Source organism: Saccostrea echinata, unplaced genomic scaffold, assembly GCF_033153115.1.
Source record: "Saccostrea echinata isolate AGI-Se365-2 ecotype Australia unplaced genomic scaffold, CSIRO_AGI_Sech_v1 ptg000008l, whole genome shotgun sequence".
Classification (NCBI taxonomy): Eukaryota; Metazoa; Mollusca; class Bivalvia; order Ostreida; family Ostreidae; genus Saccostrea; species Saccostrea echinata.
This window is the reverse complement of record NW_026889757.1, coordinates 9,756,571-9,782,981: the sequence shown is the minus strand read 5'-3', so window position 1 is coordinate 9,782,981 and position 26,411 is coordinate 9,756,571. Positions and strand designations below refer to the sequence as shown.

The following is a 26,411-nucleotide window of genomic DNA, read 5'->3' as shown; positions in this document are numbered from 1 at the left end:
CTTAGACCGCCTAATATAAAATACATGGTTACTTTCTTGAAATATAAGCGATATTTGGGCGAGGGTAAGAAAACGTGATAGAGGGCGAGGCTTGCCGAGCCCTCTATCACGTTTTCGACCCGAGCCCAAATATCGCTTATATTTCAAGACAGTAACCATGTATTTTGTTCATCCTGCAACAAATTTTTACAGGACCTCCAAAAAGAGCTGTTTTAAACCGATTTAGGTACATCTCTGCAGTTGAAACTAAGACGCCATGGCGTAAACATTGCAATATTCATGACGTCACAATGCTTTTAGAACGTTGGAATACGTGCATAAGGCTTTATTAGGGCATTGACCGAATTAAGCTTTGGTTTATTAGGTTACCTTTATTAGGTCAATACAAGGGGTAGTTGCAGGATAAAAAACTTAAGAGGCTCCTGATTATAATTTATATGAAAGATTGTAGTCTATGTAAAGTTTCTCCAAACTTGCAACTGTGTCCGTTAGACGTGCTTCAAGTAATGAGTAGAATGTGACTTTTAATTCTCTCAAATTTTATATCTGTTTACGTCATTTATATAATCTGTATATTAAACACACTAAATTTTGATGCTGTTTTCGAAGTTATTACGTCATAAAAATACAATCTGACATCACAATATCTGCATATTTTCTTGATCTTTGCAAAGTTTCAAACTCATTAACTTCCGTTAAACGGTATATATTTTATCAAACCATTATCAGAATGTTTATTCAAATGCCATTCTATAAAAGCACAAATTTCCTAAAACTAGATAATAAATACATTATTTAATGCTCCCTTGTGACACTTCAAATATGAAACTGTCAGAATTTAATCCAATATTTGTATTTGCTATATTGTATATTAGTTACTGTCATCCAGAGAGACATAAAACGTAGCCAAAAAAAAAACTCATAGAAAGATGGACACTAGCCTTTCTGCAAAAACAGAACAGAATAGATCTCAAAAGGTATTGTTACAGTAGCATAATAAACTAAAAATATCTTGTTTTGAGTTGAATATTTTTTAAATAAAGTATGAAGATAACGAACTTTACAATTATAAATCCTAACAACTTAAAAACACTTCCTCTGGCATATGTATCATAAACACCCTAAAGTTGTTGCATTAAAACATGTTCCACCCGGGCAAATCCCAGTATATGCGATATTATTTGAACATTGAAGATAATGATTACAGTCTCTTGGATGTGGATAATTACCATTAGCTCCGCTACAGGGATTTGCTAAAATGAAGAAAAAGAAAGCAATATCAGAATTATTCTTATTTATTCACTATTTTTAAGACACATATTCAAGTATGATCTATTTTGTAGATATTGTACAGATACAGATATTTCATCAATAATTTGTCAAGATTTCATTGCCAGCTTAAGTTGAGCTTATGCATGAAATATCAAGGGAGAGTAACAACATAATGTAAGTGACAATAGATTTCTGCTAGCCCATCTCAAGACAGCATGCAGGATTCATGTCGAAAGATCTAAAAGTCTTCAAATGATAAGTTTGGGATTATAGAATATAGTTTTTATCTAGACTCTTTGTAGAATTTTCGTCTTAATAATAGATAAATTTTCGTAAATTATGAAATACTAGCAAGTAGCTATGCTTTCATTGGGAAGATCTATTTGACCAACACTTATGACAGGTGCATGTTGAGATAAAATCATAAATAAGGAGTTTACTAGAAAACAAAATATTCCAAATGTTTAACCTGTACTTCATAACCCTTTCATAGCATGTATCTTCATGTTGAAGAATACATGTATTTCCTTTATATACTGAAGTGTTAAAAGTCTTACCTTGGAGCGGAATGATTAGAACTTCATTCGATGTTGGAATAGGATCGGTGTTTTGCAAACTCTCGGTATTTTTAGCAAGACATCTTATATACTGACCAGTCAAATTGTCTTTTGTTAGGTCTATGGAAAACTTCAAAATCAAATGATAATTGCAATTTTCATAAGCTGGCGTGTTAAAAGATTGAATGGTGGGAATGTATTTGTTGTATGTCCCTAATGAATCGTTCCTTATCTCCAATTCAAGGGATCCCTTCGGATTTCCAATATAACTTTTGCAAGTGTGAAAATTCTGGTTTTTACCCATCTCCAACCTATAGTCGATGTCTAGGACAGGTGTTAATGGTTTTACTAAAAAAAAGGACAAACTGAACTTTAAATAATTAAATAGACAAATAAGAACATAAGGGAGAGAGAGAGAGAGATAGAGAGCGTTTACTAACCTTTCATTAGAGGATGTGCTGTAGAAGAACTTGAAACTATTCCTCCATTGTAGAGTTTAAATTCATATTCTACAGAGTTATTACAATAGAGGTTTTTAACAATAAACAACACCATTTTCCCAGTTAAAGAACCTTGAAATGTTGAAGAAGAATCACCAAAATATATAACTGTTGTATTCTCAAATATTGTCATTATATTTCCTTTTTCATTGGATATAGATATAAAATCAAAAGAGGAAACGTTGAATGAACATGTAATAACTGCACTTTCTCCTTCGTATACAGAAGTTGATGTACAATTGAGAGCTACAAAAGACAAATATACACTTAATTATTAGAATTCCTTTAATTATCTTTGTCAAAGTGTATTTCATATTTACAGTTTCGGTGCTATAGCAAAGGAAAAATGAATATTAAGAAAAATGTAAATGACTTCGAAAAAGCAGACCAATTCATAAAAACATGTAATTACACATTTATCAAGGGTTCAAAAACTTGATTACTTTTATATATTAGTAAAATATTTCGAGTTTTGCTATATTCAATTTTTAAAGCATACGTTGAATTAATCTTTATACTATTGAAAAAAAAAATATAATTTGCACACTTACAACGAGAATCAGATACTGGTGTTGTTACAGAACTTGATAACGTTGCTTCTATATAGTAGAAAAATCAAACTGTGATTAAACATAGCTTTGTGATGAAGGTTAAAGTCTTAATAGTTTTGATGAAAGGGTAGCAGCACTGAAGGTAAGTGATTCCAATTTATGGATACTCTGAATAAGGAGAAAGCATATTTTGATAAAGTAAATCTTTTTGGTATTTAACAAGTTGAAATGCATTTTACCTGTAGTTGTAACTCCTTCTGTACATTTAGCACGAGAACAGTCATCACAATATGCTTTTCCGATGAACACACACTCATTTGGATTGCAGTGTCTTCCATAAGGCTTTCCCACACTGCACTGAACATAAGTATTACAAAAATCCACCTTTTCATGGTCAAAATAAATTTCTTGATTGTTCGTAGAGTTGCAGAATGATTCTGAATAAATTAAATAGAAAAATAATTTCTCTTTTGTAACATATGTGAAGGATTGAAATTATGTTATCCACCTTGCATTTTCTGATCAAATCAAATTCAAAATCACATTGTATCGTTTGTCATAATCTTAGTACTTCAATTCAAGTTTGTGATGAAGATTTTATTATATCTTTAATTATTGAGATGCTGAAGGAGGTTCGATCCTGAGCTTTTGAGCAGATTTTGGTCTGGACCTTTAATTATAAAATTCTGCATCATTTTTAGGTTCAAACATAAAATCAGGATTCTACAATGCAAATTAAACTATATCCAATGAAAAAACTGTGATTGAATTCCATTCAAATAGGATTATTTTGTGGCGGAAGGTTTTTTAGGAGAAAATGATCAATTTTTCCCTTTTGAAATATATACAGTACTGTCAAGTTTAGATTCCTATTTTTTCATGCTGGTTGCACACAGAGCTGTTTTTGCAGTGAAATGTTTTATGCTGGTTCTGAAATATCTATTAAATTATATTTTATGAATTCTTTTATTATATTGTGACAAATATAGTAAATGTGTTCTGAAAGTCCAGGAAAAAAAACTAGCCAATTTTAACATAAAATTAACACTTTTTTAGTAATATCTAAAAATTTACATCATAGACGCCCACTTTTGTTTTTCTTTTCTGAATATATAAGACAACTTTGACCAATCTTCCTAACTTCAGCAAAAGTTTAAGACTTTAAAATAATTTTCTTGCTTGTTAAATTTTTAATGCCAGAAAAATCACATTTTTGAGTTCAGAAAGGTCAAATAATTGATTATTCGAAGCAATTTGAAACTTTTTCTTAGTCACAATTTTAAAGTGTCTTTTTTTAAACAGAATAATAGTTTATTTTGTCCCATGATTTATTTGGATAAAAACATTGGAGGGAAAACGTCGATGATGTGATTTTTGATTAAGACACAAATTTCAGTGCAGAAAGGTCATATTAAATGTACTGTAGCGCCAAAAGAAGCATATTGACCTCCATTTTTTGTTTTGATTTTTAATTAAGCTATGTGTGTAGAAACTAAAAATATACTTGACAAAAGAAGTTTAAGACTTTAAATATCAGGATCCAACCTCGTTAACAGACGTATTAAATTTCCTGGTGTGCTTTTATCAATATCTACCATCAATAACGTATAAAACGTCCTCTTTGATAGCCTTTTGAACCGATCCATCCTGACTTTTGACTTCACATACAATTTTTCCTCTATTCCAATTCCCTGAAGGTTTTAAAGTGAATGAAATTGTCTCCATAGTTTTGCAATCTTCTTTGTTGTAAGGTTTCAGAGTGCTTTCAATTTCTATTTCATTACCAGAAATAGTCCGTAAGCTTTCTTTATTAAGTGTTATATTTTCGTTCGTCAAAGGATGGACAAACGTTATCTCTAAATAACCTCCAACTTCAGGGTACCCAACAGAGCCCACGCAATAATGAGTTTGGGAAACTCTCCCTTCAACAATGTCTGGGTCCACAAATAATTCAACAGCTGAGGAGCCCGGTGAAGCTTTAAAAAGATTTATAATGATTATGAATAATAACCTCGGATAAGCGAGTGGAATTTATAGCAATGACCAAGATGCCTTTGCGTCAAAAGGAAATAAGGTAGAAAAAAGTACTGAATACAGGGTAATTTTTGCCTCTTGTCATTTTAAATTCACAAAGACAATAAGACACAAAATTTTAAATTCACAAAGACACAAAGGTGTTAAAGAGATATTGTTGTTTCCTTCAAAATCGCCCGTTTTAACTTTGACCCCTTACAATGTAACCGAAAAAGGCGGAAAAAAAGGAGAGAAGATGTCCCTGTATACAGTACCCCACTCATACAACTTACTTGTTACTTGAACATCAAGTGAAAGTGGAGGCTGCTGTTCCGAATCATCATCCATGATAACAGTACAGTTATATTGCCCTTCGTCAGAGCACATTACTGAAGTGAATATCAAGCTAAGAGCATTGCTGCTAAAATTTGCATCAACCCCGGCTATTCTTTGTACTGAATTAGATGCTGATGTATAAGAAGCCATTTCTATTATTGATGTGCTGTTGATTATTTTCAAGATCTTTATTGCTTTGTAAGATCCAGTACTTCTTACGACACAGGTAAAGTTTGCTTCACTCCTTAGTTCTGCTTTTAGTTTATACGTATCGAAGGCAACGTCTGAAAAAAAAACCCATGTTGATATTATTTTCATACAACTATTTCTTATCTCAAATAATTGTAATTGAAATATAGGGGAAAATATTATTATTTCAATCTTGACACTAAGTATTTTGAATATATTAACATAACAGTTTTTCAAGCTTTAGTGGCCTTGCCAAATCCCACCGTATCATTATACCAAAAACATAAAATAAAGCCATTGACAGTAAAGAAATGTTTTGTATCAATTTACCTGCCGACTGTATTTTAACATTTTTTTCTTCCAAAACTTCTGGGCTGATTTCGTTGTACAAACATTTCAGCTTAGTTCCGTTTAGACTTGATGAAACAACCAAACCTGTGTCAAACCTTGATATCACTGATTTAGTACAGTTTTGGGTAAATATTTGTAAAACTGTTTGTTCTCCTTGTATTTTTACATAAAAATTGTCAGACGGCAGCTTGTAGTATCCTAAAAGTTCGGTATGGTCAGAGTCCACTGTTGCAGTACAGTTAAATATTAAGGGTTTCCCTTCATTGTACACCGATTCACTATTGATAGCAAGCTTTTTTACGGGAACTGCAACACAACCAAATATTATTATAAAGATAACATCAAATATCATATGACTAAAACACTGGATATGTTTCATATCATTATTTTATATCAATGATTCTCATCTCCTTCGACTTATATCATGCTGTTATTTTAATTTCTCTAAATGTACGTGATTGGTTTAGTTTTATATGTGTTATACATAAGAAATTAAACCAGTAAATGTTGTACATTTTGGTCCAGATCATCAAATAAAAATCATCAAATTACTTGAAGATCAAAATGACAACAAGCAACTTATCGGGGTCTTGATGAAAAGGGTGAAGATAATGAACACTGGTCGATTGTTAATAGGATGATTTTGAAAAAAAAAATTCCTTTTATTGACAAACCGTTTGTCAATGAGGGTGACCCTAGTCGTGTTACTTATTTACAAATATGGTTATTTAAGAAACAGTTTACGTCTTTGCTATTAAAATGGCCAATTTGTTCCTCAATTCTCGATAAGAACTCAATGCAATAAATCAGATTATTTAAAATAAAATCCTTTTGATTCTTACAGAAATGAGAAGACCTCCTGATAATCAATGTTATTCATATTTTCATCAATACTTTGAGCACAGTACGTCAATTATTCAGTTTTTCTACAGAGAATGACTATAAAATGTTTAAAAAAAATTTTTAAATAACAGGCATAAATAATGCTACTTTTTTAAAAAACGACAGAAAACTTAAAATAAAAGAGATGTGGTTTACCTAAGTTATCAAAGAAGAACGATGAGATGGACGGTTGTGTGCCCATGGATACGTTTGTGTCTGTCAGAGAGTATCTTCCTTCCTCCATACATGATGATGAACCAATGACAAAATGAATATATTTAGATCCCCCAGAAAATGTTGTATTTAAAACCGGAAATGATCTTGCTTGATTTTGAATTGATCCATCAGATAATATTATGCCTACATTTTCTTCCTTATATCCATTGACAGATGAAGTAAAAGTTACATTAAGGCTTTGAAAAGTGTCATCGAGGACTGTGCAGTTGATTGTGATTGGTAAACCTTCTTTCTGAGAGACATCAGAACACTGCACATCTACAATGAATGAAATATGAAGGTAGCGGACAGTAATCATGCTCAGAAGTCTATTAAAAGAATGCGTATTGTGAGCTGAGCAAACAAGGACCTCTGAAAACAAAGGTGGGAAAAGCTCTTTCAATCATTTAAGAAAAAGTTTTTGCTTCTAATGCAAAAAAATATGTATCCAAGGGGTGAATCTTTGGTTAACCAAAAGAAGGAATAATTACTTGTTAAGATCTTAAGATATATGTAATAGTATATACATTCTTGATTTTTTTTCTTTATATATATATATATATATATATATATATATATATATATATATATATATATATATATATATATATATAATATCTATATATATAATATATATATATAATATCATAGTCAAATAATAAATATTATAAAATAAAATTATTCTCATATTCTTCATAGATTTCTTACATGTTTTTCCTGGCGCTAATGTAGTTGTAGTTGTTACTGGTTCTGTAATATAATTTTGCAAATCAGAGGTATAAATTAGGGATATATGATGGAAATTTTTTTTACAACATTCATAGTTAAAAAGCTATTACATGCATAAACACATATATGTGATATGAAAACCTATTTTCAGCGATTTGCAATTTTTAAAAAAGATTATTTGTGCATTTTTTTCCTTACCAGGACTTTTACAGGTAAAATTTTCGTAACATTCAACACAATAATCTCGACTGAAGTCCATACATAGACCGGGAGTTCTACAGCTGTCTCCCGTTGCATACATACGGCCACCATCCTCAACACAATTTACAAAGTAATGACAATCGTTGTTTGGATGATTTCGTTTTGATTTATCCTCGTAACCCATGCAATATTCGTCTGCATGAAAAAAAAAATATAATATACAATTAATTAGAGTTTAACAAAATCTTAATTATGTTAATTGCCTCGTCTTTAAATATTTATCAAATTCATTTTATACATTCCTTTTTCTTCATTACGATACTTACCTGGAATAACAGTTATGCTGTCCGCTGCATGTGCATATTCGAAATTGTCATCTCTCAAAACACATTTAATAATTCCCTTGTCAAACTCCATTGGCCGATCCAATAAAAATGCGATGGTCTGGGTATTGTTACATGAATTGTTCGTAGTAAAATCAGAGACAAGGAGAAACTGGGCAGTAGTCCCCGTAATGTTGATATATGTAATATTGTTCTCAGAATTAAATTCCTTTTCTGATTCCGGTAATCTCTTTGAGTATCTAAATCCAGATGAATCATTTGCACGGTAAATTTGAATTTCTAAGTATTTATCACTCTTAATGTCTCCGGTGTGTTCTGTCGTGCAAATATGATCAAAGTTTAGCCTTGGAAAAATTTCATAAATATCAGGATTCAACTTCAAGGTGGGTGTTGCACCTTAAAAAAAAATAAATTTAGCATATTGTTGAGAAATCTTTAATGAATACTTTTATCTCGATTCGATGTCTTCATTGTATGAAAGGGATTATAGGCAGTACCTGTGTATGTCTACATCTAATATAATATCAATACAATTTGTATTGTAATTTATGAAAATAATTCTAAAAGACTGATTTGATAAATCAGACATATATTTACATATTTATAATTACCTATAACATTAAAGGTCATGTGAGGAGAACTTCTGGAATCATTTTCCGTTGTTAGCACACGGCATCTATATGTACCCTGGTCTTCACAGTCAGCTGTTGTAATTCTTAAAATCAGCTTAACATCATCAGCATCGTTTTCTTTTGTCACTGTGTATCTATTTTCTGATGTGAGAATTATAGGTGTACCCGATCCGTCCAAAGTAACAATTTCAACACTATCTCTGATAATTGTCATATTTTGCAGGATTGAGGATGCACCACGAGCTATGCATTCTATTACTTGGAGTTCTTTTGTCAGTGTTGTGTACGAATACTTTGAAAATGCCACATCTGAAAATTAGCAAAACACTGAAATTTAAAAGAATCTTGGCAAAAATCTAAACATTTCAGACTCCTTCTTAAAAACAAAAACACTGTGCATGGAATGAGCCATTCCGTCAACTTGCATGAAAAATTAACTTCAAGTTATCAAGTTACAATGACTATCATTCATCAATAAGAAGATTTCATACCTACAGCAGACACATTCAGTGTCTTTTCTATTGCCTCACTTTTATTCAGCAAGGAGTTTGTAGTAACACAACGAATTACGACACCATTTTCGTTTGTAGTCAGAGGATTTGGTGAACTAGCGGACCAGGTCACATTAACAGAGCAATCCAAGTTTCTTTCCGTTGGAATGGGTGACATATTTATTTTGTCCATCACATAAGAATTTAGTTCAAGTCTTACTTCACTATAATTTGGGTCAATATTAGTAGAACAATTAAAAGTTACCAGATCACCTTCCCTATAATCGACTTCAGGGTTTATGTTCACTTTTGCCATTGGCGCTGAAAGTGATGAAACATGAAATTATGTAAAAACCACATGCTCTGAATAAGAAAATATATACATCCTAAAAATGCTGAAATTGCGGTATAACGGGTTTTTTCTGTGGGTGGAATTTTTTTTCGGTTTGACCCCTTGAATGTAGCAAATTTCTTTGGCTTGGCTGCAATAATGGGCAAAAAATAATTTACGAGATCAAGGATTTAAAATTTGGTAGACCATTGCAATGTTTTAGGTATTTTTATATGATTGATACGTTGACCGTGTTCAGGGTGAATCACAACTAAAGCTTTTTTAATATAATTTTAATAAGCTATAAAATTACTGGTTAAATTAGGCTTAAAACTACCTTGAAGTCGGCCACACTTGGCACGTTTGAGAAAAATATGTGCATGTGTACATTACATCTGAATTAATATCTAAAGACAATTTTATATTTGCAATTTTTGTGGATTTGTCACATCAGCAAACTTCCGCAAAATTGAACAACCACAGAAAATACCGCTATACCGTATATAAAAGATTCAAACTTTTGAGAATTAATATGAACTAGTCTGGTTATATTGACGTAATTGGTCTACTTTTGGCCCAAAATATTTCAGTCATCATCTCTCGGTAGAAAACTTCCCACAGTCTGCTTTGTTATAGTTAGCGATATCGTAATGCATATCCCTTCCCACTTAAAAGAAGTTATTACCTGTAATTGAAATCTGACTCCCATTAGTTTGTCTGGTTTGCATTGTATCATTCATAATCACGGAGCATGTGACGATGTATCGGCCGTCCCATGTGCAAAAGTCTGATTTTGGTGATGTTAAATCAACCGTTAATGTAACAACAATATCATCACCATTCATGTCAATGCTACCGTTAAATCTGTCAACAGAAGTCGGTTTTTGAAATATTTTGTTGTGATCCAACTTTGCAATGACGTGTGATGAACTGTTATAATCGATTGATAGATCTACATGCAGCCACTCGCCGTGTGGGATGACTATACATCCTTGTGCTGTAGTAGTTTCCCCGACGATTGCAGTGATCCTCGGGACTCTGACGTCTGAGACGATAACAAAGAAAAAACATTATAATAAATTATATTCAAAACAAAAAGTCCTATTTAATCATTTGTCGCATGCCTTTCAAGAATTGTTGAAAGTTTAAGTTTTAATTTACATTATGTATTAAATGGTTTGTTTTGTTTATCTTTTGTGTTGAACAGTTATGGAGGACAAAGATGTAAGTTCTTCGAAAATTAAAGTTATTAAAAATGGACCACATGTGACAGAAGAATTTAAATCATAACTATAGGTTACTATATTATTAGGATGTAAGATTGACGCAGAGTAAATATTACCACACAAGAGCTGGTGCATATAAAAATTATTATCTCATGGAATCAACAAATTGTACAGTAATTATCAGGGGTTACCTTGATTATGAATATCTATGGCGATTAACAAAATAACGGCACTACAAACGTAAGAATCATGAATAGTAAAGTATGAATTTAACAAGATAAACACATAAGAAGATTCCTTTTAAAAATTGCCTTTTAGAGAAAACAGTATAATTTAAGTGACCTTTATACCAATCAATGAAAACAAACCTGCTGTATATTCCATGACTACAGCAGCAGTTGTTTCAAGTGTACTTTGAACTGTAAAGTCTGATGAAGCTGTTGTGTCTACTGTAGAATCTGTGACACAATCGTTACATTGCGTTGATTCCTGTGTCCTAGAAGTCGTCTCCATTGTTGGTGTTATAACGCGAGTTGTGCTATCTGCTGACACAGTTGTAGATATTTGTGACATATTTTCTGTAGTGCTTTCGGTTGTGCTTTCTGAAGTTGTTTGGTTTATTTTTGATGTAGCACTAGGTGATGCAAAAGATGTTATGCTATCAGTTGTTATTGAAGTCGATTGATCTGTATTATTGGTTGTTGGTACTTTAGATGTAATGATCTCTGTTGTTGGCGTTGTTAGTTTTGTACTGTTGGTTGACATTTCTGTAGATGTTGAGCTTTCAATTTTTGATGTCGATTCTGATGTTGTACTTTTCGTTGATGGCTCCGTAGAGACGGTGCTTACTGTTGCTATTGAAGTCTGTGTTATTGTACTGTCGGTTGATGATGCCAAAGAAGTCAATGGTGTTGTACTGTCTGTTGTACTTTTTGTTTCTGTTGTAGTCGTCGGCTTTGAAGTCTCGTCTGGTGATGCCGTATCTATTTTTCTTTCTGCTGTGATTGTCATCGATAGCGTTGTTCCTTCGGTGGAAGTCATGATATCTTCTACTGTTGTAGTCGTTGGCTTTATACTCTCAGTTGAGTTTAGTGTTGCCGGTATTGAACTTTCTGTCGTCCTTTCTGTTTTAGCTGTCACCGGTATTGTTTTTTCTGTCATGATTTCTGTTTCAGTGGTTACCAGTGTTGTACTATCTGTAGTTGTAGTTAGTGTCATTCTTTCAGTTGACATCGCAGTGTTTGACGAAGACGTTTGCGTTTCACTGTCAGATGTGTTTTCGTTTGTCATTGTTGTTGTTGTAATGTTCAATTTTGTGCCTTCGGTTGTGGTGTCCAATGTTTCCGTCGTCCTCGGTAGTTTACTACTGTTTGTGTTCTCTGTTGTTGCAGTCATTGGTGTTGTTATATATGCTGCTGTTGTCGTAGTGATCGGTGTTGTAGAAGTGGTTGGTCTTGTTGTAGAGGTCGGTGTTGTAGTAGTAGTCAGTGTTGTAGTGATCTGTGTTGTTGTATTGGTCGTTATCATTGAAGAGGGTGGTGATGTAGTAGTAGATGTTGTTGTAGTGGTGGGCATTGTTGAACTGGTCGGTGTTGTGGTGGTGGTAGCTGCTGTTGTTGTGGTCAATTGAGTTGCTGAAGCGGTCGGTGTTGTTGTAGTGGCCGGTGTTGCTGTAGTGGACGGCGTTGTTGTTGTAGTGGACGGTGTTGTTGTAGTGGACGGTGTTGTAGCTGCCGTTGCTGTTGTTGTAGTGGTTTGTGTTGTTGTATGTGTCGATTTTGTAGTTATTTGTGTTGTAATGGTGGAAGGTGTTGTTAAAGTGGTTAATGTTGTACCGGTCGATGTTGTTGTTGTGGTTGGTGTTGAAGTTGTCGATGTTATTGTACTGATCGGTATTGTTGTTGTGGCCGGTGTTGTTGTGGTCGGTGTTGTTGTAGTGGTTACTCTTGTTATATTTGTTCCTGTTGTAGCATCAGTTGAGGGTTCTGAAGAAAATATGCTTCCTGTGCTTTCTGTTGACGGTATAGTAGTTGCTTTTGTTGTTGGGGATGGAGTTGTAGAAGGTAATGAATTGGTTGCAACAGGATCGTTTTCTTTTCGGAAAGTCTCCACTTCGACTGTGATTTTCAAAGTCACTTTTATAATAACTAAAGTTGAAAGCTGTGCGAGATTGGCATCTTTGGATGTTAAAGAGTTATTCAGATCCTTCTCAACCGTCTCATTGGTGATAGTGACAGTGGCCGTGTAAACGTAATACACTTTGAATCGAACTATTATGCTCCCGTTTCTGTGGAAGTAGCATTTAATCGGAGCCATAATTATAATCGTACATTTGTGGCAATATTTCATAAATTTAACATATTTATAAAGCAATATCCCACTAAAAATCACAATGGCTCTGCTAGGAGAATTCTAATTGTCTTTTATCTTGAACTTAAGATTTTTGGAAATGTAAAAGATTCTAACCTGAAATCTCTAACTTCACATAGTCTGTATTTATCCCCGTTTTCTGTGGAGTTTTGCAATGCTTCTGTAATCTTTAGAAAAATTATTAATGTCGACAAGAAAAGTTAAGAAGACTTGAAACACGAATTTCTAATCCGAACGTGTCAGTAACAAACATTTCCCAGACCTATAACATTAAAAGTGATATATAAAACAGCTACCAGGGATGGGGCTCTGACCAAGCTCTCTCTATAACAGTATATAAGTTAACCCTACAGCATCATGCAGGGTGCTTAATATCTGAATACAATGTCACACATATTTATTCATATCATACCTTGAACAGGTATAATTATTAAACTGTATAACATTTAAAACAAATAATACCTACGGATTGAATTTTGGTTCTAAATTTCTTGTTCGTGTATATATATCCAGTGTGATTTGCAATAATAATGAATAAATGGAGAGAGAAAAAATTACTGTTACATCGTAGTTAATTTAAAACATGAAGTAGGATTTTCGAGTCTGGACTTTTTTGTTTTTGCTTTTCAAAGTCTTTTCCAGGTAAGTTGTCAAATAGTAAAATATTTTTTCTGCCTCCCTTTTTTTTCAAAAACGATACTCAGTCGTTCTACGATAAATGGACCAATTTGGGGGTATAAAACATGAAAAAAATAATTGTTTCAAATAGCAAAATGAACATCATAATTCACTAAAGGACATATCAGTGAACTTGAAAAAAAAAAGAATTGTCCACAAATCTGGTATCGCTAACTTTTTCATCAACTTCAATATATTTTTAACAATTTCAATATTCCATTGATTTTAATGTAATGTTACGGAAGTTAATGCTGATCAAGTCTAATTATTTTTTAAATAATGAAAGCTGAATTTGACCAATATTTCGTTTCTGATGTTTAGTAGAGAACGCTTAAGTATGATTCATGAAGTCTCGCAGTAATCCGAAATTAAGTTAAAATTTCGGGGAATATCGTTACGGAAGTTAATCGTTATGGAAGTTAATTCCCAGCAATAATAGTTAAAATTCTCGACAATAGATGAAATAGTTTGCTTCTGGATATAAAACGTAAGTGTGAAGCATTTCGCTCCCAAAAAAAAAATTTTTTTTTTTATACTTTTAATGCTAAAACTTTCCTGAATTACCGTTACGGAAGTTAATTTTTTTAAGAGAGACAACTGTTTTTGTCTAATTAATTTTGTTATGTCGAAAATGTAATTGTCTAAAAAAAAAGCTGACTCGCAATTAGAATCGATGATATTAGATTCCGTGGTCACTTTCAGATATGTTTCAGTTCTTTTTTAAACCTTCATTCTGTGTTTGAAATTTAAAACAAAATCGTTACGGAAGTAAATCGATTTTTTAGTTTGCATGATTTCTTTTTGTATAGAATAAAAAACTTTTTTTAAACATTCATTGCAAACCATTCGGAACGCTATTCGGAACGGCTGAAAATTTCATCTTGAAATTTGTAAATAAATGAAGCGACATTAAGATTTGCAGTGGAATACGTTTTTCAACTTTACATTATGTTCATATCAAAACTTGAACTGCATATATATCGGTAAGAATTTATAAAACCATGTGTGTATGTTAAGTCTTAGAGTTGAAATAGATCTTTAAATTTATAGTTAAGATATTACAACGGTAAATTTGTAAGCGACATAAAAAATTCTTAATTGGTCATGTTTTTGTAGAATGACTGTACTGCGTGCCTGTTAAAAAAGAAATAAGAACAAAAATTCTCTCAATCTAGCTTTTACCAATGGATCAACATACCGCTTATCATAATTCATACAAATATTTATAATTGGAGTGTTCAGGTGTGGTGGAAAAAGAGAATATTTGATATACGTACTGCGCCACAGAATTTGGAGCTCAAATTCTTGAATTCTTGTGAAGATGAATTCGACAGTTCTTCATAGAAGATTTCATTCAAACTGAGCTCACCGGTTGCTACATCTGTTAAACAAGTAACATCGCTGTCAGCTCTTATATATTTACAAAATGCTTGTACATTTACATAGAATTATTATTGCTTAATTTGAGAATACATTAAAAAAAATTCATTAAAAAAATTATACTTACAATATTTTATTGAGGTATCTCCACTTTCTTCAATTAAATAAAAATAATTTATGTTAAAGTATACAAAACAATGTTTTGATATGTCCACTGAAGGTTATTTACATACAAACATGTATAATTGTTATTTTCAGTCAAAAATTTATTAAATGGAACATTCCTTTTTATAATTTGTATAAAGAAAAATACAAATTTGGAACTGAACATTGAATGAATACCTTTTTGTGACAGAAAATATGCAAGTGTTCCTGCTATGCATCCGATTAATATGATCCCCGAAATTATGCTCAAAATGGTCACAATAGTTCTCGATTTACTTCCCTTAGAATCAGTTTCACTTGGACTTTCCTTGCTTCGAAACTGCCGAATATCGTCCATCCTACTTTGGGGGTTATGATGGAGTGAGGGCTTAAATATCAATATTATTCTTTTTTATATGATATATTTGACTGTTCAATTTGACATCACAATCAGAAACATTTTCATGTTCATTTACAATAATTGTAATGGTAAATGATAATGGTATATGAAAAATTAATGCTTTAAAGGAATGACATATATTGCAGCAATTAACTACAATGAACTATTATACATTTTACATTTGTTCAATAAATAAGATTAAAAAACACTAATTGACAGTACTATGAAAGATAAAGTTTATCTTCTCATTTAGAATTTATTTTCGTGCAGGCCCATTAGAAGATCATCAAGTAGATGTTATTATTGAGGGGTCGGGGACAACTGTAAATTACAACATGTAGATTTGTTTTCTAATATATAATATTGAAAAATTAAAGGCACACACACACACACACACCCTCACACACACACACATCGTAATCATTCAATATGAGATAGTGTTCAAAATTAATAGAATTTAAAAACAAAGAACTCCGCTTTGAAAATTTACGGTTTGGAGAAAATAACAATCCCTCCTTTCGTTCTGTCTTCAACATGTTTCTTTCCTCATTTTTTCTTTCCTATTTAAGATTTAAATTGCTATCATGGTAATTTTTATTTAATGTTCACGTAATATCTTATTAGCTTTCAGAGTTTATGAAATTAAAGAGCCTATCCGTGGTCTTCAAATATTGAATGTACACCTTGTAAATATTCTTATGAGATCACTATGATTCAAAACGCCACTTCACCGTTGTGGAGCTGTGACTTTGCATACTAGTATTATGTTCTAAAATGAAATACCTCATTTTCACAAGAATTAAAAGAGAATGTGGTTTTGATGGTATATATCAAATCCCTTGTAGGGTTTGTAGTTGATCCTGGTGAATGTACCTTTATTCAGTAACCTTATTATAAATATATTATGTTAAAATTAATTTCTCAAACTAGACATTATTTAAGAAAATTTTATTCAAATTTAAAAACTGAATTTAGTAAAGAGAAATACAAATAAGACTTTTCAATACATTACTTGCTGAATTTCACGATTTTTGGAGCATGATACAAAAAGAATGAAAGATTTTGATTTCAACCCTTTGGATATAAACATTTTTTAACAGTTTTATAAGTTCCACTGAAGGATTTAGATTAAAGTATAATAATTATAATTTCTAAATAACATGTAAAATTATTGTTAAAATTTATTTGTTATCGTTACTTTTGGAAATACTTCTATATTGAAACCTTAAAAGGAATGAAATACATGTAAGGGTCAATCAACAGTATTCCAAAACGAAAACATTTCTACAATACTATCAAATATATTGTCACAGACCGTTTATGCGTTTTTTAGTTTACAGTGAAGGGTGGTAATGACAATTGGAGTCCTTTATATTTCAATGGGTTGGGCAGTATCAGGGACAGTGCCAGGTTCCAAATCCCCGAAAGTTAAAAAGAAATCATATTTAAAGACATTATTACTGATAAATGTGGGCAACATACGTCATGAGTCAGTTTTATAAATAGTGCTAAAGAATAAATTTTTAAATAAACACTAAATAATTAACTCACTCAAAGTGACAGTCCACCTGGTAATATGACATGGCAAAATAAAACTATTGATCAAATATTTTGTAGTTATATATCAGACAGATTGACATATTAAAAATTTAAGGTTTTGAAATTAGATAGCAGACAAAACCACTGCTAGATATGTGTATAGATATTCCGTAAAATGCTGCAAAAATAGCATTGCCAAGTTTCTTCTCATTTTCACAATTATTCATTCCAAATATATTAAATATGCTTCAATATAAACCCAGAGATGCTACCTAGGGGAATATTAGGTAAACTAATCAAACGGGTATGTTATCAACATTAAATACCTTTGTTTGGTGTTATCTTTTATTTAAATAAATTTTAATTTGAGAATGACAGCATTGATTTTCTCTGCATATCATTCTCTCGTAAAATTTGAAGTAACTAACAATTTACTGTCTGACCTATATCGTGTATATCTGTGCATACAACCATCCGTATCTTCTTGTTTGAAAAATCAAAGGAACTACAAGTAACTCCTGCTTTCCTTTGAAATATTATAAGATTTCAAGATTTGATAATTAAGTTCACCGACTAGAATTTTAGGAATTTAGTAATACACTTTTCAAAATGTTTGCTTCAATGCAATTTTTTGTGAAAATATTTTGTTTTATTCGTATCATTCTAGCATTTAAATGAATGTTCTTTCCAGTAAAACAATTATGAAAAAACTATTCAAATTCATTGGATCACAAGATTAATGTTAAATTTAGCTTTATTGTTGGAGAAAAAATATTGTTAGAGACTTATTTAAACAACTTCTCAGGTAGGCGTAAATACCTCACGCGACTTATCTTTCGGAGATACTCCAGGTATTCTAAGGTTTCTTAGAAAAATCCAATGAACTAGGAGGTATTATTAGAACAAACGGCAAAAATACCTCTGGTTCTGATTCAAAATTGACTTCGGTTGAATTCCTAAAGGTTTCTCGGAAGACTGTGGTAACCCTCTTGCTAGTGCAATATGCAAGAACTATAATATTTTTTTTAATTTACACCCGAGTCCTATAATCATGACGGGCGCGCTTGATTTACTTACACCGCTTACACCGTGTACATCTTTCTTAATCAAGTGCATGGGTGTAGACTTTTGGTGTACACTCGGTGTAAACTTTCTCACACCAAATTTAGGGCATGTGTTGAAAGGTGTACACTGAATCCAATATGACGGAGAATGGTACGATTGAAAATTTAAGAAATGATTTTATGTAATATAAAGGATAAGAAATCACATTCAAGTTGTCTTTTATGTGTAAGTGATGACATTGAAATTATTTTTTAACCATTTTAAATAATTTAGTCAATTCTTAATGTATTTTAATTTTCTTTTCACTTTAAACCAAAACATTTTAGCTCCAAAAGGGCGAGATGCAAAACATATACTACACCATATACACTACACCTCGTAAAATGCACTTGATTATACACCCCCACCTTTCACACCAGTGCACACTGGTGTACACCAAGTTTAGCTAAATCAAGCACGCCCTCAGATTCAAACTTGTAACCTTCCTCAATTAGATATTAACTTTCTCTTTCACTTTCATTCAAATTATTTCTGTATCACTGCATTAACATTAGACCTGTATTAGCATAAAAAATGAATTTTAACTGAATGCAAGTTAAGTAAATTAGTGTTTTTATCCTTGCAAAGTTACAAAAAATCAACATTTAAACAAAAACATCAAGATATATTCTTACCCGAAATGACACTCGATCTATGTAGTTCTTTTTGAATGTGCCACCCGTAATTTTATCCATCCATGGTTGAATTTTGAAATCCTGCATGGAATAGGTCTCAGAGCTTCCATCAGTGTCGTCATCAAAGCGGAAGGGACCGCCATATCCATAAAACACATTTGAACTACCAATAGGCAGATTTCTCCCATTGACTGTTCCATCGACAGATCTTGTTTGTTGAGAAATTTTGTCTACGTTTCCATTCAAATTTTCAAATGTATTACTGGGAGTTGTTTTCCTGGAACTCTGAAGTTCTCTCCTTCCTGGATTATCGGGAAAATATTCTGGATTTGGTCCATGAGATCTTCGATAATCATCATTTTTTGATTTTCCAAAATATTCCATATCTATGTGGTCATCAGATAGCCCGAAATATGTTCCGTTTAGAAGAGTATGAAAGGTTGGTGAAGCACCAATTCCAATTTTTTTTTTTTAATTTCTGTTTGTTGTTGTCATGGTCTTTGAAGGGAGAGATTGCTTTCTGACTATCATGGAAAAATAAACATAATTAAGGAATCTCTCCAACCTCTTTTAAAACTCCTCTCTAACTAATTGTTTTAAATAATACGTCTTCAGTAAAGCATTAATCTGTTAAACCAATGCACTGAAGGTTCCACTCCCTTTAAATTCTTTAATTTGTCTTCCTGGTTGTCAGTCTATTCTATGGATTCGTCTTCTATTGATTCTCTTAGTCATGCTTCACTGATTTTGAACTGCAGTACTTACAGGCTTTAAAATTTAAAAAAATTTAGGAACATGCGCTACACAACCGCTTTCGAATGTTTAACAAAATAATGAGGATTTTCATCAAATATACAACTAACATATTTTTTTCGACCTGACTCTAACTGTACCATGTAAAGTGGTTACACTGTAAATCATTGTAAAACAGGGTAAAAATATGTATGATTTTTTTAATGTTTAATTTGTTTTGGAAAAAAGAAATCTTTTTCTCATATTAAAAATGGTTATCATTCCATATATTTGAAATGTCACCGTCTTACAAGTACTTGTTTGTACTTTCAGATTAATACCCAAATCTTTTGATGAGGTGTTTCTTAAACGGTTAGAATTTCTATAACTGAGACATTTCCTGTTGATTATATAATCCAATTCTAAGAATTGTGGAATTTCTAAAACCGTGCAATGTCATTGTTTCTTGAAGTCAGATACAAGATCCATTCATATGTACTCGGGTTTTGTGAAATATACTCCATAATAAGAAAAGAAATATAAAAACGGGGTAAAAATCTAGTGCTCAAGTCAGGCACACCTTGACATTTAATTCTTTCTTTGCTCAAGTTTCTGACATCGTTACAAACTTAAACAGTGTAACTGATTTTTAAGACTTTTGTCCTGATGTCTCTTCAAATTGTTTAGCAACGGCTCGTGTGAAACTCATACAAATATAGTAGCCCTGTATGTTACATAATTATTGCGATTCAAATGGAATAAAACTTGGGATCCTTAATCATTTTGTCTTGTTCTTATCAGAAGTGTATACATTCAAGGGCAACAAAGTCAACATTCTCGCAAAATTGTAAAGATAAAGTATTGTATTGAATCCTTTTTTTTCTTTTTTAACATATCAGTGACATACTGCCTTACGTACGAGAGTGTTTTAAATTCTGGAGCGTGTGAAATATACATCATTTTAATAATTATAGAATTTTGAAACCCGAGTAAAGATTAAAGGAAGCTGACATTGTGACAATTTTTAAAAGACTAATTGGGCTTTGATTTTACTGGATAGAGATGGTTGAATAGATAGCGAAATACCGTAAAAGTCTGAACTTGATTACTGGCAGTCAATGTTGATGATATTTTTTTTATTTAACCCATTACTGGTCTTTGGACTATATAGTTTTATTTCTGTAATAGAATATAAATGGCTATAAATGATCTAGTTTCTTTGGGAATGCTGCACAAATCGAACGATGTAATCAGAGGCGGATTTAAGGGGGGCGCACCCCCCCCCCCAATTGTCAAAGTTCGCGTAAATCATAGTTTTGTCGGGAAAATGTAAAAATGTCTACTCGGTAGACCTCAATTTTACCCTATAAAAATCTCTAAAAACCAGGAGCTTCCGGGGGCTTCGCCCCCTGGCCCCCACCAGGGCTTCACCCAGACCCCCTGCCTACTTTTTGTGCCCCCACCTAACTTCAATTCCTAGATCCGCGCCTGGTAATGACACAAATGTCGCTACATCTTGCTTTTACTTTTCATTTGATCTATGCTATTAAACAATGGTAAATAATACACAAACAATAACGCATATAGTAAAATTTGTACAACATATATTTTTAGTCATATTTTTAATTCATGTTCTCTTTGATTTTTCTTAAATTTAAAGCCTAATCTGAGATTTATCAACTCTTTCATGATATGTTATTGATATTGCAATTACTTAAGTACAAGTGTCTGTAAGAATCAGGCAAAGTAGGTTTGACAGTGAATCATGAGGGTTCTTAAAATCAGACGATTTTCAACCCATAGATTTCTCTTGCGCTATAAACCATGTATGGAAAGTGAAAAAAGTTTTGGGTCATGGTTACTATGGAAACATGGCGTAAGAAATTTCCCTAGCAACCAGTCAATTTTCCATGTGTATGGACAAAAAAATCACTAATCTTTATGGCTTGAAATTGATTGTGAATATTTAGATTTATTCTTATTTATTCTTATCGTAAAGACAAAAATTTAAAGTGTTTTCACATAGAAATAAGAATTTGAGATATATCTGTGCTAGACATGGGTAGATATGTATGTTTTGTGTTTTTTGCTGATTCAGCATTTTTGATGATTTTGGTACTTTTCAAGGTCTTATAAGTCAAACTTCTGGTATAATACAGGAGTTGTAAATTTTTCGCATAAAAGCAGAGGAATGTCTCTTTTGGACATTAAATTCAAAAAGGTGTGTTTTTGAAAATTCCAATCTGTTGCTTAGCAACAAAAATGGATGTTTTGATAAATAAAAATGGAAAATCGTACAATGTGCAAACTATTAATCTAATAAACTGCTATCTGAGAGTACAAAAACACAGTTTAAAATAAGAAAATATATCTGAGACAATTTTGCAAACCAAGATTATTGTAAAGATACTTATCTCCATGGCAACAGCAAATTTTCCATTGCAACAAAACAAATAAAGTCACTTTTGGCACATATTACTGAACAATTGTAAAATATTAATCCACAGTTTGGTAGCATATTGCGATTAATCAAATTTGTTTATGTTATAAATGTCCTAGCAAAGTACATTTTTATAACTTTAACCCATTTTTATACTTTTAACCCATGGCAACAACATTTGAACACATAAGAACCAAAATATGTTTTGGAGAGTTAAGAGCAATTTTCTGTAACCACTTGAACTTTTTTTTGGCACGCATGGTCACCGATTTTCATGAAACTTTGCTCATTATAATAGTTACATATATAATGTTTGACAAGAGAATTTTATATCAATCAAAGTTTGGTTGCTATGTGCCTTGGTTGTCATGGTAACAGACAGGATGATTTCAACAAAATTTAGATTTTCGGCTACTTTGAATCTTTATTGACCCTTCACAAGCACGTAAAAAACCAAATTGGCCATTTACCTATGATAAAAAAACCAAAAAAGCTTGTTGCCACTTATTATGTAAAGAAAGTCTTTGGAATATATCTCTGTATAGGTGGTAACCATGGCTACACTCAGCATACATTTTATATGCAGAAAAACGCTCAGTATTTTCTTATTAGGGGAGCTCGAGACTTAACTTAATCTTAATTTATGAAAAGATGTTATTGCAATATTATTCTAACAATTAAAATATCGACTGCCATGATAACAAATCATTTGTGCCATAGTTATAACCCAGCAAACAAAGACTGGGGTATATAGGAAACACTTTGTCTGTCTGTCTCTGTATTCTTTTGTCTGTGCAATCATGATGGGGTCATAACTTTGTAATGGGGAAAGACTGCAAGTTCATTCTTGATAAAACGATTGTTTATAATCTGAGGTTGAATTTTGACTTTGTTTAACCCAAGGTCATTTCAGCTAGTTCAAGGTCTTTGGCAGTAAATAGTGTAAAATTCGTGTCTGGTCTATAACTTTTTTATGAAGGCATATCGGATATCAAACTTCATACAGAGATTGTTTAAGACATGTAGGTGTATCATGTTCTTCATTCAATGTCAGATGATAAAGTTCAAGATCCTTTATAAAAAAAAATGTATAATTCGTGTCCTGACCACATTTCGTTATGGAGAAATATTGTAAGTTCATGCTTGACAAAAAAAATTTATGCCCCAGTGGTATGTTCAAACCTTAACCCAAGGTCATTCCAGCAAGATCAAGATCACTACAAGAAAAAGTTTAAAATATCTGTCCAGATCACATAACTTTGTAATGGAGAACCATTTAGAAGTTCATTTTTGATAGATTGCATGTGAGCAAAGAGTGTGTCATGGTCTTGACCCATGATAATTCTAGCAAATGAAGACCACTGGCGGAAAAAAATGTTAAATTTGTGCCTGGTCTTATTTTCTAATGGAAAGTATTGGATGTTCATACTTCATCGAAAAATTGATTATGACCTTAAAGTATGTCATGATTTTGACGTAAGGTCATTTGATCAAGTTCATAGTCAATTTTGAAAAATGTACACATTTTGTCCTGTAAGACGGGTATTGGCCAGAACTTTCGTTTTGCAATATATTGCAATATTTTTAACTGTATTGCAATATGTATTGCAAAATTTTGAACGAAAATCAAAATGGCCTTTTCTTATTATATTAACTTCCATTTACATGCACAATGTACATATCTGTGTTAAGTAACCAAAAAGGAAAAAATCATATTGATTTAATTACAGTTATGCACTGTCTTACTGTTTGGCTTAACTACAGACCTTTCCGACAACTTTTTTTTTTAAATTTAATAATAGATTTCCCGAGTTCAAGCATTTTGCCAGTATATCGTATTGCAATACGATATGTTTTGTCATTGGATTGCAACATACCGAAATAACGATATTTTGCCCAGCCCTAGTGTCCTGTCTACATCTTGAAATGATTAAACATTCGAATCCCATACCTGAAACAAATATTGCTAATGATTCAGGGATGTGTCTTCATATTTATTCAAGGTCATTTTGGCAAGGTCAAGGTCGCTTCCAGGAAAAGTGTCATGTTCATTTCTAGTACACAGCTCTTAATTGAACCAGAAGTCTCTGATGAGACTGTAGCTCTACTTGTACTTATAAAGGACTTAGACTTGAAACTTTGCAACAGCAATGAATAGAATAATGATCCTTAGTTTAGTCTGTTTTGTGGCCAGATTTATTGCAATCAGAATAAAACTCTTGGAGGAGTAGCCTTTTAAAAAAAAATTACAGAAATTTCGATTTAAGTAACCATGGCAACATCATTCAACAAAATCAAAAAGCAATAATGACAATTATGTATCTCAGTGTAGTCTACTTGTATGCCGAGTTATACTGAAATCAGACAAAACATGTAGGAGGAGTAGCATTTTGAAAGTATTTCAAGGAAATTTCTATTTTTAGTAACCATGGCAACACCGTTCATCCAAATCAAAAAAATACACAGAATTATGTAGCTTTGTGTAGTCTATTTGTGTGCCAAGTTATATTGAAATGAGATTAAAACTGTAGGAGGAGTAGCATTTTGAAAGTATTTCAAGGAAATTTCTATTTTTAGTAACCATGGCAACACCGTTCATCCAAATCAAAAACTGGTAAAAAGAATTATGTATCTTAGTGTAGTCTACTCGTGTGTTAAGTTAGACTAAAATCAGACCAAAACTGTAGGAGGAGTAGCATTTTGAAAGTATTTCAAGAAAATTTTTATTTTTAGTAACCATGGCAACACCGTTCATCCAAATCAAAAACGGATACACAGAATTATGTATCTTGTGTAGTTTATGTGTCAAGTTATATTTAAAGAGATCAAAACAGTAGAAGGAGTAGCTTTTTGAATGTATTTCACAGAAATTTCTATTTTTACTAACCATTGCAACACTGTTCATTGAAATCAAAAACCGATAAACAGAATTATGTATCTTAGTATAGTCTACTTGTGTGCCAAGTTATAATGAAATCAGATCAAAATTGTAGGAAGAGTAGCATTTTGAAAGTATTTTACAGAAATTTCTATTTTTAGTAACCATGGCAACACCGTTCATTGAAATCAAAAACTGATATACAGAATTATGGGGTGTTGCTAAAACGCGGAACGGAAAACGGAACGGAATGTGGAACGGAACGGAAAACGGAACATACGATTCCAGGTTAAATCACTTAAAATATAAAAATCATACCAGAAACAGTATACATCATATAATTTTTTCATATTTAATCCTTAATTATTTAAATGCGAGTTAATTTAGTCATGTTCATTCTCTTATTCATGAAGACCTCTAAACATAGACAAAGGGTATGGAAAACGGAACAGAAAATATATATACATGTAACATGTTGTGGTAAAATATGGATGAGTGGAAAAACTTTATTGAAGATCACTCTGATCAATATGAACGGCAGGTTTTCGATATCCTTATGAGCCTTATGAGCGAAAAATAAAAATTCCACAATTTTCAATGCATATATACCCATACACCTTAAGCGTGGATAACGTACATCTCTGCAACCCCCCAGTACTAAAATATAAATAACAACTCTAAATTTTCTCGAAAATATGTAATTTCTCCATCCATTTTATGGTATTCTGTGCAATCAGTTTGCGCCGTTTTGAACAATCTAGTCATATACATCTCTGCTTTCTTTCTGAAATCCCCGTTGATTGCAACAACACTCCTGTAGTTGTGATAAACCTTTTTATTTTTTTTTTCTTAATGCCAGTGATCATTGTCTCTAGCACAAAGGTATATACAGGCCCATAGCAACAGTTTCAAAAGTGGGGGGCCAAGCACAAAAAAAACTACACTAGTGGGTGGGGTCAGGGTTGGGGGGGTTGCAACATCCCACCAAGTTATCTGTCAAGCAAAAAAAAAGCTAATTTACTGTCCAGATCCTGGAATTTGCCTATGCTCGACCTTACAACATCAAAATGGGAGGAGGGGGGGGGGGGGCAACCAGCATCTAAAGGAAAATTTACTATAGCAAAAACTATACTCAGAAAAAAGGGGGAGCAGGCCCCCCTCCCCTCTGCGCTCTACGGGCCTGATATATGCTCTGAATTTATCTTTCTCTCCGTCTGTTTTAAGACAACATTGCCCCTTTTATAATAAATAATGATGATTTTGTCTTTGACGAATAAGCCATTTTTAAAT

The 26,411-nt window shown here is 32.3% G+C and overlaps 1 protein-coding gene across 1 annotated transcript; it reads right to left on the bottom strand.

Annotated features, from left to right (window-relative positions):
* Positions 1-720: 720 nt before the first annotated feature.
* LOC133181312 (uncharacterized) lies at positions 721-19,455 on the bottom strand. The gene is made up of 20 exons (XM_061315836.1): positions 19,072-19,455; positions 15,592-15,781; positions 15,147-15,250; positions 13,288-13,358; positions 11,190-13,108; positions 10,281-10,640; positions 9,265-9,585; positions 8,753-9,082; positions 8,124-8,537; positions 7,795-7,992; positions 7,576-7,617; positions 6,808-7,146; positions 5,749-6,075; positions 5,187-5,513; positions 4,476-4,856; positions 3,120-3,317; positions 2,881-2,928; positions 2,270-2,575; positions 1,830-2,177; positions 721-1,253 (listed from the first exon to the last, which is right to left on the bottom strand). Exons 1-20 carry the CDS (start codon positions 19,453-19,455, stop codon positions 1,111-1,113), a joined length of 6,750 nt encoding a protein of 2,249 aa, XP_061171820.1. The 3' UTR covers positions 721-1,110.
* Positions 19,456-26,411: the final 6,956 nt, after the last annotated feature.